General features: G+C 37.4%; 1 protein-coding gene and 1 long non-coding RNA gene across 4 annotated transcripts; both read right to left on the bottom strand.

Annotated features, from left to right (window-relative positions):
• Positions 1-1182: 1182 nt before the first annotated feature.
• On the bottom strand, positions 1183-3187 carry LOC149959172 (uncharacterized). Of its 3 annotated transcripts, XM_090166446.1 has the most exons (6): positions 3063-3187; positions 2884-2969; positions 2266-2811; positions 1836-2199; positions 1589-1771; positions 1183-1534 (listed from the first exon to the last, which is right to left on the bottom strand). In XM_090166446.1, the coding sequence occupies exons 1-6, from the start codon at positions 3124-3126 to the stop codon at positions 1305-1307; spliced, it is 1473 nt and encodes a 490-aa protein (XP_090022572.1). In that variant the 5' UTR covers positions 3127-3187; the 3' UTR covers positions 1183-1304. The 3 variants fall into 3 exon arrangements, with proteins under 3 accessions (XP_090022572.1, XP_090022570.1, XP_090022571.1); XM_090166444.1 differs by having other exon boundaries at positions 1183-1771; XM_090166445.1 differs by having other exon boundaries at positions 1183-1771; positions 2884-2963.
• A 14263-nt stretch (positions 3188-17450) lies between these two features.
• Positions 17451-18534, bottom strand: LOC149959171 (uncharacterized). The gene is made up of 4 exons (XR_016478377.1): positions 18222-18534; positions 17949-18093; positions 17748-17886; positions 17451-17656 (listed from the first exon to the last, which is right to left on the bottom strand). It is a non-coding gene; the product is annotated as an uncharacterized LOC149959171 (long non-coding RNA).
• Between the last annotated feature and the right edge of the window lie 1442 nt (positions 18535-19976).

Genomic DNA, 19976 nt, shown 5'->3' with positions numbered 1-19976 from the left:
TCACGTGCCAAAATCAAACGTCAACACTGACAGGCCGCGCTTCTCCAATCAATCCGTCGCGTCCACCTCCGCGCTCTATACGACCGTAAAACCGTCGCCATCAAGGGCTGAATACTGCATTTTTTGTGAAGACCAAACCCACACAACACGCAATTTATTGTTTAAATCGTGCTTTTTGAAATATTGGAAACTGTATCAAACCAACACCACCCTCGACTACTTTTAAAACTCAAAAACGTACTAACCATATACGCAACACGTACGAAAACTTAAGGAACGCCAGAGTCTAAAATATTGCGCTTTTGGTCATTCTTAAGAACAAGGAATGTTTCATTAGTTCCAACAAGCAAGATAATTCTAGTGAACGAGAATTGACGTCACAAACGAGAAAAGAAGAGCCTGTAACAAGAAATTGTTGCCGCTTAATGATTGCTGGCCTCAACGAGTTTTCCTGCACGCGCTCACAATGACGGATGGGCCAAAAGCAAGATTATAGTGCTGACCGAGGTAGACTGGGATAAGTTAATCTCTCGTTTTCTCCAAAGACGCTCTGGCCTTTGCTCAGGCCAAGTCTCTAAATAATTCGCTAAGTGTTACACGGTTTGTTTAACGCAACACTGTTTTGTAGTATTTCTATTATGCTCCTGTAAATTTCACTTTCGTTCAACTCAAAAATATCATCTTCAAAATTATTGATCAAAATGACTAAGTTTATTAAGATTCCGCGCGTTGCCATAAGCCGTAAAACGGTAAAACTCCAGGCAGGCAGACTTGTACAAAGCTTAGCTAACACGTGACGAAATATCCCTTTGATCTAAATTTCGTATTTAAAAATAATTTACTTTTAATACGCCTTTTGATTATATAATATATAAATTAAATATATTATATAAAACATCATTTACTCGGTTATTAACTAAAATTAAACTAACTATTTTTTTGAGCGAACGGTATCAAAATGACGAGATGCTCATGAAAATGTGAAGAGGCTTCTGCTGGAGGGGGGGGGGGCGACAGCTATTCTTGACAATTATTTTTGCCCCTCAAACAAGGCTACACTCTCCCCTATTTTCTCTTGTTAAAACCACATAAAATGTAGTCACCCGAAATACGATAAGGTGTCAGTTCCCCAAGTTCGGATTATTTGACATATTTATAAAAATGCAATTTGACGGCGAAATATTCTTATACATAAATCGTGTTTATTTCAAAACAATTCTGTATGATATTTACAATAAAATACCCAATCAGGATGGTCATATTTAAATTAAAACTATTTCAATAATTTAGTCCAAATAAAGTTACTATACTGTCGTAGTTGAATTAGCGGTCGTCTCCGGCAAAGAAGGCTCCACAGTCGACGACGCACTGGGTCTGGAGTCTTCAACTCCGACACTTCCGGGAATAGTGACTTGACTCGCGGCAGAATCACTGCCACTACTGGCGGGGTCGGGCGCCTGGGTTGAAGAACCATCTTCGGAATCTTCAGTCTTAGGGGGTGACACTGCACCGGATTGCTGTCTTGCTTCAAAGGCTATATCATTCACCATATTAGTCGCGAATACAGGTTTCTCCGAATCACCCTTACCAGGAGTAGGTTGAAGCGCTTGCTTAGTCAATTGGGATTCCTTCACCGCAGGCATTCCAAACATTTGGAAGATATCAACAGGAAAGTTATTAGCAGCCCCGGATATGCCATCAGGCTTCAAGGTATTTATGACAGTGGCCAGGCTGTCTTTATTTAAAGTTGAGACGCTATGTTGGTCATTGCCTTTAAAATCACAAATATAATTTCAAAACCTTTCCTAAGCATAAAACAAACAGTTTGAACCTACTTAACATATACAGCTTTTCGTTGTCAAGTAAAGAAACTTGCTGGAGTAACGCAGACAGAAGCTCTGTTATTTCGCCGTCGTCCACACTATTTTCTTGTTTGTCCTGCTTCTTAGAAGGAATGTAATTAAAAGCGCTCTTTTCGGCGCATTTCACATCAGACTTGGCTTTCTCGCAGTTATTGAGGACCACGATCGTGACGCTATTGACCGTTTCCGTATTCCCGACGTCGAAGAGTTGGGTGCCCGAAATTGATTGACTTGGGACCTCCATTTTCACGGATTTGTGATCGCTGCCATTTACATCAATGGAAGTTACGTTAATTTTAACATACGGAAAATCTTCGTTGACTCCTTTCATTTGACTCTAAAAAAAGATTATATAGTAAATGGTTATCTTTGGTTAACAGAGTTTATTAAAATAATTAAGTACCCAATTAATGTATTCCTCAGCGTCACTTTGAGGCACGATGTTATTTACGTGAAATGTCCCAACTTCTGGTTTTCGAGGAAGGTACGTTAACGAAAGCGAGTTTCTACAAGGACACTTGACTGGAAAGTCATTTGGTATTGCAGCATATTGGAGCTTAGGCAATTGAAAGACGGGGCTCAGAGGTAGGAGCTTAAACGGGGGATAGGTCGGAATCGGCCAAGAATAGTTCAATGACGCAGTATTCCAAGGAGCCAGTGTCGGAAATCCTTGGGTCCAGGTTGGGTATTTGATCGGAGGCATTGGTTTGAACGGCGGGTACGTTGGGAACCTCAAGGTCAGTTGCGGCAAATTTAAGGTGGGAGACTGGTCCGATCCTGTCTTCAAGGGAGCCCAGGTGGGAACAGTGACCGATGGAACGAAAGGTTTAGCGAAAGCGGGCATCGGTTTGAATGGCGGAAATGTTGGCAACTTGGGAGAAGGTAACATTGGCCAAGAAGTGCTATCCCAGCAGCACACTCTCGATGACAACCAAGGAGCAGGATCTACCTGTGTATTATTTTTTAAATTCGTGGTTTATTATTTGAGTACAGCCCAGATGCATAATTAAGTTTCAATTACTTTAATGATCTTCTCGTTGTTACTCGGCCGATTTGCTTTTGACTCATGATGCAAGTTGTACATAAACTCACTTACCTCAACTGAAACTTACAATTACAATTATTTCTTAATTAAAATTATTTATTTTTTAACATTATCGATAAAAATGGTTTAAATTCCATAATCACTGAAAATCTCACCTGGAAAACGCTCAGCAGCCCACACTTCTCCAACCGCAAACACAATAAAACACGTCCAAATCATTGCGTAATATAGGTGCAAAGAGTCCGTTGTTGACTCTTGAACTCCTACGATTGTTACGGTGACAGAATTTGTTAACATCGTTCTTTTATATTTAAAGTTAAAAGGTTAAAGTTCAATATTTTTAAACATTTATCTTGCATTTCATACTTCCGCTAATCTAGAATTTTATGTAAATTAAAAACCTTGGAATTTTTTAGACGTATAGGTCATGACAGAGGACGTAAAAACATTTATACTTTAAAAGGAGAAACTAAATAACAAGTTGGCAAGCCAAAATATACCTCTCCTCGGAATAGTTTTTAATTTTCAGTGAAGCGTAACTTTATCCGTGGTTCGGCGGTAGAACGCTCACCTGTCGTGCCAAAGGGCTCGGGTTCGAATCCCGGCCGAGTAAAAAATTATACTACACCCAATGACAAAAAGAGGGCGCTTTTGGAAAAACCTTTTCCCTGATTCTAAGAAACTGGGTTCGCAGTGATTACCCTTTGCCCCGAAAATGTGTTCGCAGGCCTGACAGACAGACCCACCCACAGACAGACACGGTGGTTGTATAGCCCCTCCTAGGGTACAAAGTCCCCTCGGAGAGGTAAAAAGGTCCATTACAACTGCAAAGTTTCTCTGGAAAGATGCCTTAATGCACAGTTCTAGGAAATCTGATAATATGGTGAGGGCTCTTTCAGTTTTTTTCAGTCACCCTTTTGGGTGTTATTCAAGTCACTCTTAGTCAACATCGAGATGAAGTACCGAGTTTTAGATGGTACAACAGCGCTGGACAACAAAACTGGAATAATGGGGTTCAAAAAACCCCAGTATCCTTGTCAAGGATTCCCTTCCTCGAGTCAAGCTTAGATAATCTTTCTTCAATTATAAGGGGCTTACCAGTTGCAGCTGATGACCTACCAACCTGGTTTCGGTGGTGCCAAGTTCGTCCCGGGAGGAGTACTGAACTCTGTTAGCGGCGATTCATCTTAAGGAAGCAGCATGAACACTCCTTGGTTGAACTCGCATAACAGCGGTGCCAACCATTACTCGTACGCCAACTTGCTTTTCGAAGCTTTCTCGTCGTTCTCGCAGCATTTATTTTGTTCAAATAGGGTTGTCGGCGATGTAGTGCCCAACAAGCTGAAGTTTTTAGTGACAACCTTCTCATTTGGACGAGGGAGGTCCTTTCAGTCGTGTTTCAGGCGATTTACTGGTTGCCAGTCAGCGCCGTCACAGTTGATGTCCGATGTCAATGGTGTTAATTTTTAAAGCCTGTAATAATTACGTACGACGTCTCTTTCGTGATTTCGAATAAAATTAATTTTTAATTAAATATTCCGTATTCAATATCATTTTTGTTAACGGTGTAATAAAGATTTCGAGAAATTGAGGGCGATAGAGAGTGATTAACTCCATTAAACGTATTCTGAATGTACCAATTAAAATATTTAACTACGGAGCATACCCTTATTATAAAGCATTTCGCGAAAAAAAACCCATTGTGTCCTTTTTCGCATTACGCTGAAAAGATCCTTGCCCATTATTAATTTATTAAAACGGAGCACGTGTTAAATTGGAGAGACTAGGACTCGAATATTCTGTACACCGATTACAGCCTTTGGTAGTGCTAAATCTTAAATCGATTACGTAATCATTTTAATAGAGTCATAGCTACAGGCTTGTACACCGATTACGGACAGTGATCAGCCCCTCACTAACATGGTGACTGTGAAGTACAATTAAATTTTCACTGCTAACAAATACGAACCGAGGGTTTTTAGTAGTGACCGCTCACTTTATTAGTTTAAAGAATTATCTAAAAAAACCGTTGAAGAACACTAATTTGTTTTTGGTGGTTTTAGATCTAGATGAATCGTGTGCCGTGTTAGTTATATAAGGAGCGTGACAAATGACTTCAAATCACACTGTAGATAATATTTCATCAGCAATTCAAGCCATAATCGAAGCTTTTTCTATTTTTGAGGATTGGTTTTGTACCGAGGGCGCTAGCAACATTTTGGCTGCTGTTCGGAAATTCTTGGGTGAAGGAAAGAACCTTTATTGTTCTGCACATTTTTTAAATTTGGTAGCAAATGATGAGCTGTAAGATGAAGATAACACAACTTTAAATCACTTCTTACAAAATTAAAAGACAGTTTCATTTGTGCGTCATCGAGTAGTATATATGCACCTCTTAATGGCTTAACAGCGCCAAGAAGGAATTCCTGAAAGAAAACCTTCGCTTTTTATCCAGTCTGTATTCACGATTTAGAATTCAACGCACTACATGTTGGAAAGATTCATAGATGTATTCGTTTTATTCACATAGTTTCTTAAAGCTAAAGATATGTGCTGTTCGCAAATTATGTTACGCAAATCTCAACTTGTCGACATAAAACCTCTCCTTCTTAACGAAGAGTAACAATAGGAAGACCCCGAAATAACAAATCCTCAAACACCCTTCTATTATTATAACACCACATACCTTAAACTATTAAATATCTTTCAAAATTAGTGGTAGTGAAATAAAATGATAATTCAGGATCAGGTGCCAAATATTTAAATGATAAATAAATATTTAGTTACGATTTTACAAACCCCTCGTTCCCTTATTTCCTTACGTAATTTATGAACGGCCCCTTACTAATCCTATAACTTTACATAAATGCTTCAGTTTCAGAGTTAGTGTTGCTTGAAAATTATCTCAATTATTAAATAATTATTTTGGGAACAAACCCTAATGCTCTACTGCCCAACGTCTTCTATAAAAAACCGTTCAACTTTAAGAGCCAATCTATATAATCTACTGCCCACAGCCTCCAATAAAAACAGTTCAACTCTTTGAACTACCCCAACTGCATTGACGCTAGATTTTCGTATTTCATTTTTATTTTTTTAATATTAATAGCATCGTTGCAAAGTATTGCCTCAAACGTGCCCTTTAAAGAAACTAGGATTACTTAAAAATTTTATTATCCTAACTTAAGCGCTGTAAGGTGGTTTCTTTTCGCTTGTTCCAGGATTTCGGAGTAGGGTAATAAGACTATTACGTAATTTTTCTCCGATTCTGTGGCGGCGAGCAGTTTCGGTCGGAGTAAAATACGTTATTCCAAAATGGCTGCCTGTGGCCTTTTTAGCAGATACATTCCGGCTAGCAGACGACCAAATCCAATTTACTTTATTACACCTCCTTTTAAGAAGAAGTATAAAGAGTAGCCCTAATACGCTGGAACAACAATCGATAAGTTTATGGGGCGGAGTAAATCTCATCCCCGGAACAGGCGAATACAACTTTTTAGAGTTAAATGAGTACACTTTTAGTCCGAGAACAAGCGAAAAGGGACCACGTAGTGTGTAGAGATTTCAACATATAATCTTCCATTGATTATAGGTACCAATACGGCTATATTAAAAGGTGGGTAAAAATGCCAACCCACCCTTGTACCGAGGGCGCTAGCAACATTATGGCTGCTGTTCGGAAATTCTTGGGTGAAGGAAAGAAACTTTATTGTTCTGCACATTTTTTAAATTTGATAGCAAATGATGAGTTGCAAGATGAAGATAACACAACTTTACAGGACTTCTTACAAAATTAAAAAACAGTTTCGTTTGCGCGTCATCGAGTAGTATATATGCACCTCTTAATGGCTTAACAGCGCCAAGAAGGAATTCCTGAAAGAAAACCTTCGCTTTTTATCTAGTCTGTATTCACGATATAGAATTCAACGCACTACATGTTGGAAAGATTCATAGATGTATTCGTTTTATTCACATAGTTTCTTAAAGCTAAAGATATGTGCTGTTCGCAAATTATGTTACGCAAATCTCAACTTGTCGACATAAAACCTCTCCTTCGTAACGAAGAGTAACAATAGGAAGACCCCAAAATAACAAATCCTCAAACACCCTACTATTCTTATAACACCACAAACCTTAAACTATTAAATGTCTTTAAAACTTAATGTCAGTCTTAGGGGGCGACACGGCACCGGATTTCTGTCTTCCTTCAAAGGCGTTCTCTTTCACCATACTAGTCGCGAATACAGGTTTCTCCGAGCCACCCTTACCAGGAGTGTATAGCTTGGAAAACTTGCTTAGTCAATTGAGATTCCTTCATTATGCTATCAATCTAAAGATAAGGTTTTTTTCTACTTGTAAGCAGTGGCGTTACCAAAGGCCCCTCCCCTAAACGTATGTTTGTATATACAATTGTTTTTTTCTATTCTGCACCCCGTCCCGAACCAAATTCCTTGCTACGCCGCTAGGCTCTTAACGGGTCGGTGGTGGCTTTACCGGGGAGTCGGGTTCCGGCTCTTGTAACCCATAAGGGTGGTGGCGCACTGGGAGATGTTAGCTCCGATCAAATGGTCCTATCTCCACCTCCGACTTCGGTCAGGTAGGGGCTGGAAACTGAGCTTTAGCTCAGGCTAATGGAGAGGGTCCAGGCCAACTGGCCGCCTCGGCGGATTGGGTAGCCTGCTGTGGGGCGGCGAGCCTCCGTATGAGGGCACGGCGGTCCTGTTTCCCGGCCTTTTGGGGTAACACCGGGATCGCCGGTGACAGCTGTGCCGGGTTACTTGGGCTGCTGTGTGCCCGTCGTTCCCCTTTAGAAGCTTTCTCCAAAGGGTTTGACTCCTTACCTCCGTATTAGGGTGTCGGCTGGAGTTGCTACAACATCCATATTTAATCCCACTGCTGTGTGCGAAGTGGGAATTGGTCCTCCCATTGCTGTACCTTCTGCTGGGTTGAGTGGCTTGATGACTTAAGCCTAAGGTGGTCCCTTGGGTATTAGCCTAGCTGATTATAATTAAGGTAAGCTAAAGTATAGATTGCTTTCATCTGATACGATTTTGAAAACTTGTAACGTCACAACTGTAGTGTTAACAGTGGCCACAATGACAGTTACCGTTCATTATTAATAGGCAAGTTACATTGGTGACGTCGTGGGTTTCGAATTGTACGACATAAGATTTAACAAACTGTTTTATTTTTTAATTAACCTTTGAGGGTAATTGACTGATTTTCAGCCGAAATATTAATTTATCCAGTTGTTTTCCGCCATTCGATCCTTCTTAATCTAGTAAATCCAAATCAAATCTCTTTTCGATAATCTAGCGTTTTGAATCTGGAGTTATTTACTAGACCTTAACTGAAGCCATTTTTCACCACTTTCCCCCTTTGTTAAATATCACGGGTTTGTTAGTTTATGGATTAGTTCATTTTTCATTCAAAGGGGTTTAATAGCAGTTTTCCAATCTTTTCGACGACAATGTAAAAATCAAATTATTCTATTCTACGAGACAATATTTTAAGCTTGCCAATACATTGCGAAAAACGTGATACGGTGCATCCGATGTGCATAATTTTTTAACAAAGTGCAACTCAAATTAAGTGATAATTGAATTACACCAATAGATGAAATATCGTGGTAAAGCCTTTGCGGCGCTACACAAATTAGAGAGTTTGAGCCAATTATTACTTTGTCAAAGGACTCAACTACTCAAATCGCTAACATATTCTACCAATCTGACAATAATAGAAAAACCAAAAGCTTCGTGTTCTCTAGATAAAATATTTTCGGAGGATTCAAATCTAAGACGTTCATCAAGGCTACAGTTTTGGGGAAAAAAATTATATTTTGTCAAAAACCCAACAAATATTTTAAAGGCAAAACACTCGGGAACCACTAGTGCAATCTGTAGAGCTGAGATCAGATAAAACTGTACGCGAAATTGCCATAGAAAGATGTGATGAATGAATTATAGCCATTACATCCAGAGGTATTGTAGCTGTGGAAGCGCATTATCATAAATCCTGCTATAAACAATACACGAGGAAAAGTAAATTCGCAGAGAAGTCCGAGGAATTAAACAAGGGTGATGGTTACCAGAAAGCGGTAAATATATCTCTCACTCAATTATTATTAATATTTTACGGCCAGAATGATATCATTAATGGAAAATAATGGAGTACAATTAACAAGTTATGGGTTCGACTAAATTCTATTTTCGAAGAAACATTGAAACGGATTTTGGAAATTCCTTACATGTTTTTAACGTTAATCGAAAGGTATTTGTTAGGCAAGATAGTCTTTCTTTTGAAAACCTTTTGGATAATTTCGTGAAGCTGAAGAAAAGTACAACTCGCTCATAAATTCCGAAATTTCCAAATCAAATTGACACTGCGCTTTGTATAGAAAAGCTTGAAAATTCGGACAGTGTACCACTTCCTAACGGGATTAACCCTAACATCCCAACAGTTCTCGCGTTTGATAATATCGATAGACAAGAAGAGGTCCCAAGCGGTTCTTGCACTTCGCATCGTGTAAACGGATTCAACGCGCGTCTGATTCTTGCCTCCCACCAAGGTCTCTGTCTCAGCTTATATGAAAAGATAAAAAGGGGACTATTCATTTGACTGACAAACCGCTTGACTCGTACGTTGTTGGAAAAAGGATAGGCCCATTACCAATCCAAACCAAGGATATCACAACTCACATAAGAGTGTTCATTTTTCAAGCTCGTGTTAAAGACTTAAAATTGATTATAATCAGAAATTTTGATTCACTGGATAAAGAATTAGCTCATGGGCCGTATTCAATATCGTGTTGAATAATAGTATAATTGTTGCCCCCAATTCAATTGGATTCTAACCGCAGATAAACGTTCCGGCCACTGAGATGGCGACTGTCCAGGAAATTTTGCGCAATTGCCGGGACATTAAAATTTCGCTTAATTTGAAAAGCATCGCTGTGGTCTTCGACCAGGCTTTATACGCCAAAGTCACCGAAATTCTATAGGATAATCAAGAAACATGTAGCGACATTTACTTAATGATGGGTCACTTTCTATATTTGGAAGATGTTCAGTGATGCCGGGCTTCATGATTTTGGAGTTGAGTCTGGATTTATAGCAGTAGGCTCTATTAATAAAGTACTTGAAGGAAAACAATACAATCGTGCAGTTCGCTTGCACAAACTAATGTTTGAAGCACATATGAGAATAGCTTGGAAAGGCTTTTGTACTCTTATTCAAAATCAACACGACCAAACAACTGAAACGCTTTAAAACGTTTAACCGTTCTAGCAGACGCTCATCAAAGCACCTGTCACGAAACGTATTTGGCTGCAGCTTCTGATGAGTCTTTCAAAATAATTATTCGAAAATTTAACGACTACCTTGATATTTGGCGGAACGATGGAGTTGCCCTCTCAACAATTTGGATGATTTACTTGGATACGGTTGACGGTTTTCTACGATTACTTCGAGGTGATATGGAAAGAGATTCGTATCTCCACTTATCAGCAATTCGAGACGGCAATCCTTGGGAATTCTACATGGATAAAGTTCATTATTCGGCATATCTTCTATATTATTATGCCTCTATTTTCCGTTCAGCTAAGGAAACCTAACCCTTTTGGTAAAATCGCTGTGGACCGTACAATTAGGTTAAGAAAATGAATAAACGAAAACGTTCTTTTGTAACAGTAAAAAAAGTAAAATAGCTGCTGTGTAATGGTTCAGATCTGATAAATTTAAAGCAGTATTCGATATTGAGCGAAATTGGTTTGAAGGCGTTTAACAAAAATAACAGCAAGGTGGTCTTCGTCAAAAAACACTTTCAAAATATAGTATGATTTCAACATTGATTCGAGCGCTCGTTTTACTTTTCCAATTCTAAAGTACATTTGAGCAATTTCACTCGACAAAATTGGGTGTTCATAGTTCTAAAAAAATGAGCCCTTTCAAAAGTTCCAGTCCCATAGAATTGACATTTTCCGCCAGTCTCAGATTAAAACAGCACTGCAAATCTACCTTAAGAAGGAGGAGTTGACAAATGTCGTATTCGCACAAGACATTCTGCTTTTAGAGAAGCGTCGCTCTTACCTCTACGCGATTTCTAAGATCGTAAAATTCTTCAGACAAAGCGACCACGTTTGAGTCAGTGGCTTTCTGGGCGTCCAGTATTTGGAATCTGGCAGCTTCCTCAGTGGCGCTGCCAAGTTACTACAATTTGGGGCCCCCTCTTCCCCACCCATTTTTAATATATTTACTTAAACCATAAGTAAAATAATAAACATAAGTATGACACTACCTATTTACTTAATGCATTTTTTTAATAATGGTCTGTTTCGCCATTGACAACATAAATTATTATGTGACTAAAGACTAATAACTCTCGGCGAGTTCCTCTTAGTCTTTGGAAATCGCCGAGTGATACAGCCAAGGCCCATTAAAAATTGAAATGCTTTAAAAAATGTAAATATCGCTTACTTTGTGTGAAAATATTTAAGCATTATTATTTCAGGAGATAAAAATAACTATTATAAACATTAAACATTAGCTAGTTATTTTCGAATTTGAAACCTGTGTTTTCGCTGGTATGAATAACCATCTGAAACTATACTACTACTATAACTAACAAAGTTACTTTGTCAACTTATATACAGGGTGATTCAATAGTCAGTATATAAATTTCTGGTGGTTGTAGGGGATGAGCTGCGAAGTATGCAGGTTTTTGTCGCGTTTCTCCGCGACGAGTTTTAAGAGCGCTAGAAGACTTCAAAGTTTGACCTACTACCCCCTGGAAGTAAGCTGCTGTAAGCACGCACCCACGAAGCAGGAAAAAACTATTTCAGGGCTTATATAGTTAAAATATCACGCCCTTGAAATAGTTTTTTTCCGGCTTCGTGGGTGCGTGCTAACGGCAGCCTACTTCCAGGGGGTAGTAGACTGTTAACCAAAAAGAGCCATTCCACGTGAATTCACCCAATGATGTTACCATGGGTCAAGTGATTTGTTTTTAATTTTGCACACAGTTTCGTCAGTATTAGGAACGACTAATTCTAGGTTTTTAGATAAAATGTCCTAGTAGTTATTGAAATACGCCCTTACAACCACTAGGCCCCGGTTTTTCGTGTGGCGTGTTTACGTAATTCGCCCCTTGAATAAAAGTTATAATTATAAATTAATGAAAAGTTATTTTCTTGGGTAAATTGGGGCGCAAAACGCAGTAGTTGTGTTAAATATTTTGTAGATAGCAAAGTTTATGAGTTAGAGACGAAAAAGTAGAAAATATTTGTGTTTTCAGGGGTAATGTACTAAACACTATAAGATGATGTGGAAATGTGACAAGTTGTCATTTTAAGAAATACTTAGAGAGCTTACGAGTGAAGCTTTCCAGTGATACCAAAAAACATACGCTTATTGGATTTTCTAAAACAAATACCGATTTTTTATATTTTGTAAATTTGTAATTTATTTAAACACAGTAAGTTATTATTTTCTTACCAATTGAAAAGTATTGAATGAAATAGTTATTTTAAATATTTATTGCGAACAATATAGAAATTACTGTTTAGTAAGTTGAAATTTTAGAAAATTAAAATTAGTATTAAAACTAAATATGAAACCGTAAAATAATGGTTTACAAAACCATTACAACACTAGATGTAACTGTTACTTATTCAAGTTTTGAGAGTAATGTTTTAATTAATTCCCAATCAATTTCTTTAAGTTTGAATTTTCTCGCTCTAGAACCAGAGGCAATAGGATCAGAAACTAAACATAAAATAGAGTTTAAAGGAACGTGGCATATATCATCAATGAGAGGCCATGAGAGATTGTTTGTATTTTCATTTCATTTCATAAATTTTACTACAAAGTCATTTTCTTTTCTAAATGTTTCAAGTATTAAAGCAATGTACAATGTTTTATCATACATTGTACATAGTAACATTTTGTCCAATAGATAAATTTTGAAATGAGATTAAATTTTCAACATTAGATTCTTTAACTCGAGAACCAAATTCATCCTCAGATATCCGGTACATCATTATCTCGTAAGTCGAAATTGGCACAAATCTGTGGGGGCTTCTTCTGCCAACAATTGTTGTTGCTTTTGAAAGTCTAAAGTCCATTGTTTCTATATGTTGTTTGACATTTTATTGGGACTTATGTTTTTGTTAGAATGTTGTGAAGTGTCGTCGTCGTTGTTGTTGCTGGCGTCCACATTTGCAACACCTTCCATATCTTTTTAACGGGGTGACATAACCACGCCGTTTTTACCTCTCCGAGGGTACTTTGTACCTTGGAGGGGTTATACAATCACCGTGTATGTGGGTGTGTGTCCTGCGAACGCGTACGCATTTTCGGGGCAAAGTGTAATAAGTGCGTACGCTTTGTGTTGAAATCACCGCGTTCGCAGTTGCTAGGGCTCTTTGCGTTCGCAGTTGCTAGGAATTAGGGAGCGAAGTCTAACGGATGGCAAAACTACCGTTTGACGGTGAGCGTTAACGGATTACAATGCGGTTGGGTTTGGTTTTGATGGTTTTACGCTCACCGTCGCGACAGTGTGGATGCAGTTTGATTGGATATTACGTTATTTTAATGTTTATGTGCAGGGTGTGAATGTTTAGTTTGTAGTTATTAGGATGGGTATTGCGGATATTTTATCAGCCTTAATTTTAATTTATCCAAGGCTTAGTATGTTTTGGCCTAATTTTAACGCTATTCGCGTGCGATTTGAGGTATAACTTTGAAACTTGATGTAGTTATAAGGATGGGTATTGCGGATATTTTACCAGACTAGCATGTTTACGCAGTCTTATCATTTTGGATCCGATTGACTTTTAAATTCCATTTAATTTTTAATCTATATTACTGCTATACCTCTACACTGTGTGCACGTTTCAGCTTTATGAAGTAAAAAGGGGGTGCAACAGCCCCTCTTTTCCGATTTTGAGCGTTGATTTACGCAGAGTACGAAAGTTCCCAAAAATCTCCCGTGTAAAGCGTTATTAATAGATTAGTTTCTATTGGATTTGAGATAGGGGACCCAAACTCAGAATACAGATAAAGAAGCTGAAGTCTAACGCTATGCTTAACCGCTTATTAAGCGTACGTGAATTTTCTTCGTAGTTTCTACTGAATTTGTGATACGGGACTTAAACTTTGACTATAGGTAGAGGTGGTGACGTTTGGCACTATGCTTAACCATATTAACAGGTGCCAAGGCTTATAGATCCAACACGAATTTTCTTCGTTGTTTGGATTGGATTTGAGATATGGGGCTCAAACTTTTTATAGTTAAGAAGCTGAAGTCTGGCCCTATGTTTAACTCTTTTAACCCGCGCCAAGGGTTAGTGAGCGTATGCGAATTTTCTTCGTAGTTCCTATTGGATTTGAGATACGGGACACAAACTTAGAATACAGATAAAGAAGCTTACGTCTGACGCTATGCTTAACCCTTTTGACACGCGCCAAGGCTTAGAGAAAAATAATTTCACCTCATCGATGTGGAACTAATATTACGGCCTTGGCCGATTTGTTAAGTATAATATGGAGCAATTATAAAACCAAATAAACTAATGATCAGATTTGGAAATAAAAATAACTTTGGCGGAGGTCCTTTGGCCCCCACGGGTGGCCTTGTGTCTATTTTCGTGATGGTCACTGACTCGTGGCGGGGGATGAAATCGGGAATAATAATTTAGAAATTCTATAAAGAACAAAATATAAAAATATAAAATAAATCGAAATTTTCTAGTGGCCCCTAGAACTGGGCCCTAAATGGGTTAGAGTGTGCCATTCTCTTTGAAATGTTTTATGGTTGTACAAAGGATTTTAACTCAGTAAAACACTTAGGACGCGCAAGGTCTAGCATATTACTTCAGAGCACATCACTTGTCGATAAATAAGTCCCGTTTATGACGTTTATGGGAATATAATTACAGATCTTGCCCGTTATTTGATTTCACTACTTTTATGGCCTAGAGTAATATAGGACGTGACGTTTTTGTTTAAAGGACCTTGCAATTTTTAACCAAATGGTTTTTGGGTGGATTTTACACCTTTTTGTTTATAACAATAGAAGTGAAGTAACAAAGCGGAAATAATATTTATAAACAAAATTGGAAAGTGAACTTTCACCTATTTGGAATATTGAGAACTGCCTAGCTCTTTCGCCAACATTGTGTACGTTTAGATATTGTTTACTTGAAAACGTGACATCATTATGCTCTTTAATTCATTTTTAAATGTTAATAAATAAGCTTGTACGATTGTTATTAAACTTTACACGTTTTGAACTGTGTTTATTACTCATTGGCATCGTTTATCGCCCTCTGGTGGCACACTGCCCACCCTGACACTGGCGAGACACTTCGAACTCACTGCACCTCTTTCACTTAGAAACAACCTATAAATCAGTAGCATTCGAATGTTTAATCTATTTCCCTAGGACAAGATAGGAAGTAGTTTACATCTGCCCCAATACTAGTTTTGGGTGACGTAGGGTACGCGACGATTGTATTAATAGTTGTAGACTAAACTAAGGCTTGTTTCAATAGAAAACAGGGTATTTAAAAAAGGAGCAGCTACAAAAGAGCGAGAAATGGCTTGTTTAAATAGAAAACAGGGTAATTAAATACGAAATAACTACAAAAGAAACAGAATTTTTTTATTTCAATGAAAAACAGTGAATGTGCATTCGGAGAAGCTACAAAGAGCCAAAGATGGCTGGTTTCAATGGAAAACAAGGTAATTAATTACGAACCAGCTACAAAAGAACCAGAAATTGCTAACCTAACCTAACCTAACCTAACCTAACCCTAACCTAACCTTAACCTAACATACCTTGAGACGAGCCATTTCTCACTCTTTTGTAGCTGTTCCGTATTTAATCAATATGAGCATCAATATTCTAGTCTACAACTATTAATACAATCGTCGCGAACCCTACGTCACCCAAACTAGTATTGGGGCAGATGTAAACTACAATCACAAGATCTGTTATTATATTCCCCTAAACGTCATAAACTGGACTTATTAACGACAAGCCCTATGGCGGACCACCCCAACCCTGACACTCGAAAGACTATTTTTGTCGAACTCAGCGCCCCTTTTTACCTACAATCCACCTATAAATATGTTGCATACATAGTTTTCAAGTATATCCGTCATAGCGGGCATTTTAACCTTTAAGACTATTTTTTCGAACACAGCGCCACGTTTTCACCTAGAATCAACCCTCAAACCTTTTGCATTAATTTTTTTAAATCGCTGGTCGCTTCGATTTAGTACTTCTTATGAGTTTATTACTCAATGTTTTCGTTACCGACTCGCTAAAATGTACATTTATCGTCGTAGCTCAAGAACTATACCAGATATGAACATCTCCTTTGGCTGGACTCAATGGGAGCTTAATTTGAAACTGTATTCGCTAGCGAAACGGGTATAGGCGGCGCCACTGTCGCTACCCCTGCCGCTTGGTTTGTTTGCGTACTTTGTTGATCAAAACAAACGATTAATATGGCGGATTGTAGGCGCAGAGGTGGCATAAATTGCCTTTTTGTAGTAATACTGCCTTTAAAAATATTACAATTCGAGTAAATGGTGAGAAAAGAACGTTGGAGTTATCGTTTCACAATTTTCCGAAATGCAAAAATCTTTTTAATGTGTGGTTAACTAATATAAAATCAGGGAAGATGCCTAGTTAGTGGGCACAAATTTGCAGCGCCCATTTTAAAGATAAAGACTTTTTAGAAAGAAATGGTGAGACACAAATTTTACTTGTTATTACTGATTTTAAAGTTAATATTATTAAATATATATCATAATAACTGTCATTTAGATGAAGATAATTCAAGAGACGCATGAAATGCAGTGCCATTCCAAGCAATAATTTACCATGTAGACTTATTACAAATCCACTGTAAATAAATGAAAAGAGAGGACCCTACGTTTTGTGAATCGTTTATATACTGCAAAATAAGGAAATGCTAATGAATTAAATTAATTTTAGGTCAAGCCGTTCGATTGTCATTATCGCTGGAAAATATTACATTGAGGCCCACAAAATTATGCGTTAAAAGGGCAAATTTTTCTATTTTGTATTGGACCCCAATTTTCCTATCTTTGCCACCCTGATGGTTCGGTATGAGTTTTCGAGTTGATTAATAACATTTCGAGCTATTGCCGCAGATCCCAATATGATTAAAAATAATACTGTAAATTCAAATGGTTTTATTTTTAATACTTATTTGCATATCTTAACATTTTATTCACTTCTATTGTAATTTCTAATTAAGTGGTTTCTTCAATGAATTTAATTGCATTTAACTTTGAATTCATTCTATAATACATTTGTTTTTGCCTTTTTAGTTAACATGGCTTTGAGTAGAAAATTCATAACATAAATAGTTCAGTTCATTTGTTATCTACAAATACTAATTGGTCAAAATTTAAAATAGGAACGTGTAAATTTAATTATAACTTTTCTTTAACTAAAACTAAAATAAAAATTATATATTTGGACAACGTTTTTCTTCAAATATTGTCAGTCTCTCTTAATATCAATTAAAAATAGCCCTTGAGAGAATAGACAAAAAAATGAAAGGCCTAGCTGAATTTTTCCATAGTAGTCTCTACAGTCGTTAGCCAGTAGATTCCTTCCTTTCCAACTTAGTTATTTTGTGCCACTTCCTCTTCAATTAATATTATCTTCGCTACAAATGGACTCTCCACAAATATTTCATCCCCTCTAAAAGCTAGAAATAAATTTTTGAGACTAACTAAGTGACCAAATAAGAGTACATAAACCTTTTTGAGCCAGGCAAATTTAACCCTCGCAACTCTAACCGTACAATACCGAAGGCACAGTTAGTTCTTTTCCTTCATTTTACCCCACTTCTAAAGTCAGAAAGTTGGGATAGCTCTCAGTATCTTTATATATAAAATAGACCAGCAATTTACTGCATGTTTGCAAAAGCCTGAATTTCTAGAAAAATAAGTAAAACAGGTTACATTAAAGAATTGGGTTTTAATAAAAAATATATTTACCCACTATTGCATGAACAATGGACACTTTCAATGCTGTGTTTTCCATCACCAACTTCAAATTTTGTTTTAAGCATCCTCGCACCTTATTCTATGGATCAAGACTACTCTCCAATATACTTAAAAATTTCAAGCATGGAGCGATTCACTAATATACCAAATAAAATTATTTAAAATACATTATACATTATACAAAATGCTGAAGATACTAGTCTATGAAATTAGAACAATCTGGGCTTGATCTAATGTGAAGATAATAATAAATTTCCTACATACCTTTAAAACTTTGAAACTGATCCCGTGAGGACCCGTGTATGAATTCTCCAAGGCCTACTCATAGTGTTATTAAACTCGAATATTTATACTTATATTTACTAATTCAATACCTATTGACAGTTCAAAATTAATAAATAAATGTCGTAAATACACCTTTGTTAATACAAAACATTCGAACACGCTTTAAAAAATATGCTAATATCGTTAGTAAAATGTTTTAATTGATGTTATAAAACGCGCATTTTCGCATAACGCCATTACCCGTATCACCCAAATATAGTTCTAGGCAGTGTGACTAGGTGGCGCAGCTGTAGTTTTCGGTGGCGAATACCAAATTTCAGTAGTTGTTGCTGTAGAGCGGTCTGCGAGGAGAAGATGGAAGAAGAAGAAGAAGAAGAAAAATTAAGCCTTACTTTGCCCCATTACTACGAAACGTCGCCTCAACCCTGTTCGATGGAATTCGTATATGTTTGTCGCGTTCCCGTAACCTTTCAAACGATACATCAATTGTTTTGATACGACCTATAGTTTTTGAGATACGATGGGGTAAAATCAGCTTCATTCTGACTCGAGATAATATAGCAAGTGCTCGGGTAGGTGCTCTTTACCCGGACCTAGCATAGGGACTACCGTCCCTTTTGATGAAATGCAAATTGAAAATACGAACCTTTTAGAGGTTCTATTTCATCCATCTCGAGGGGCTGATCACCATCCGTATAATCGATTTAAAAGCCTATAGCTTTGAATGTACAAAAATGATTACGTTATCAATAACAGACTGCACTACCAAAGGCTGTACTTGCTGTAACACTAAATTGAAGGAAGTGAATAGCAACTCGATCAATCATAACCTTCGAATAGGCGCCATTGCGTATCATAATAAGTCTTTACGCTACTGCCAATCGCTGATAATACGCTACCTATTTAGTGATCGATGGCTACCAAAATAAAGAGGGAATAGCGATTTCTTTCGGTCACAAATAGAAAGGCCTTCTTATATTCTTGGTACCTGAATTAATTGTTGTTATTATTAAAAGCCCCTCTAAGTTTGAAATGAATGGGATTTTAACGTTAGGCTAATGACTGTCAAAACTGGCAACAACATGAATTCATCTATTTTTGAAAATTGAAACTCTTACACAAATCCTCCAATGCATGCTACCGGATCGCAAGAGGTAGTATAGGTGGAAGGGGTGAATTTCTACCAGGGTTGGCACAATTTTGCCAAGGGTGGTAAAAACTAGATTTTTCCATCTATTTTTTCCTGTTAAAAACAGTGTGGAAAATCGTACTTCCATGGTTTTTCCACCTCTAGTGGCAAAATTCAATAAATAATAAAAGCAGTATATTCTTCTATTCTATTCACTCTTCTTCTGGACTTTTTTCACCTCTCCTATTTGCAATGACCAAATTAGTCACTTAATAGATATATCAATGATTAATTTAGCATGAAAAGAGTATTTTCCATTTTTTCCGGTTTTTACCAGTTTTTCCCACATGTCCCGGCAAAAACCTGAAGTAATGATTCCCAATGAAGACCTCTTGAAAGATGGCTTTCTTTCTATCGATTATATCGAGTGTAACAGTTTTCCAGCGCTAATTCAGCCGGTGAGTCAAGATTCTAATAATTATAGCCATTATATCGTACGCGGCAGCAATGTCTCGGAAATCGTACGAAAGAAGAATTTATCCTGCCAAGAAAAATTCAAAAATCGCTTATAATCGAGTCGCAAACCCTATAATTACATTTCCAGG

The sequence above is a fragment of the Leiobunum rupestre genome, chromosome 2 (assembly GCF_980474605.1).
Source record: "Leiobunum rupestre chromosome 2, qqLeiRupe1.1.hap1, whole genome shotgun sequence".
Classification (NCBI taxonomy): domain Eukaryota; kingdom Metazoa; phylum Arthropoda; class Arachnida; order Opiliones; family Sclerosomatidae; genus Leiobunum; species Leiobunum rupestre.
Note: the sequence above shows the minus strand (reverse complement) of the source record. Positions and strands in the feature narration are given on the sequence as shown.

What these genes read in the sequence shown, in the direction of transcription:
- LOC149959172 (XM_090166444.1), bottom strand. Translation starts at nt 3,126, where the DNA reads ATGATTTGGACGTGTTTTATTGTGTTTGCGGTTGGAGAAGTGTGGGCT. An exon ending in ACAACGAGAAGATCATTAAA is followed by an intron (nt 2,812 to 2,883) that starts GTAATTGAAACT and finishes AATAATACACAG; the next exon opens with GTAGATCCTGCTCCTTGGTT. An exon ending in CGAAAAGCTGTATATGTTAA is followed by an intron (nt 1,772 to 1,835) that starts GTAGGTTCAAAC and finishes GTGATTTTAAAG; the next exon opens with GCAATGACCAACATAGCGTC.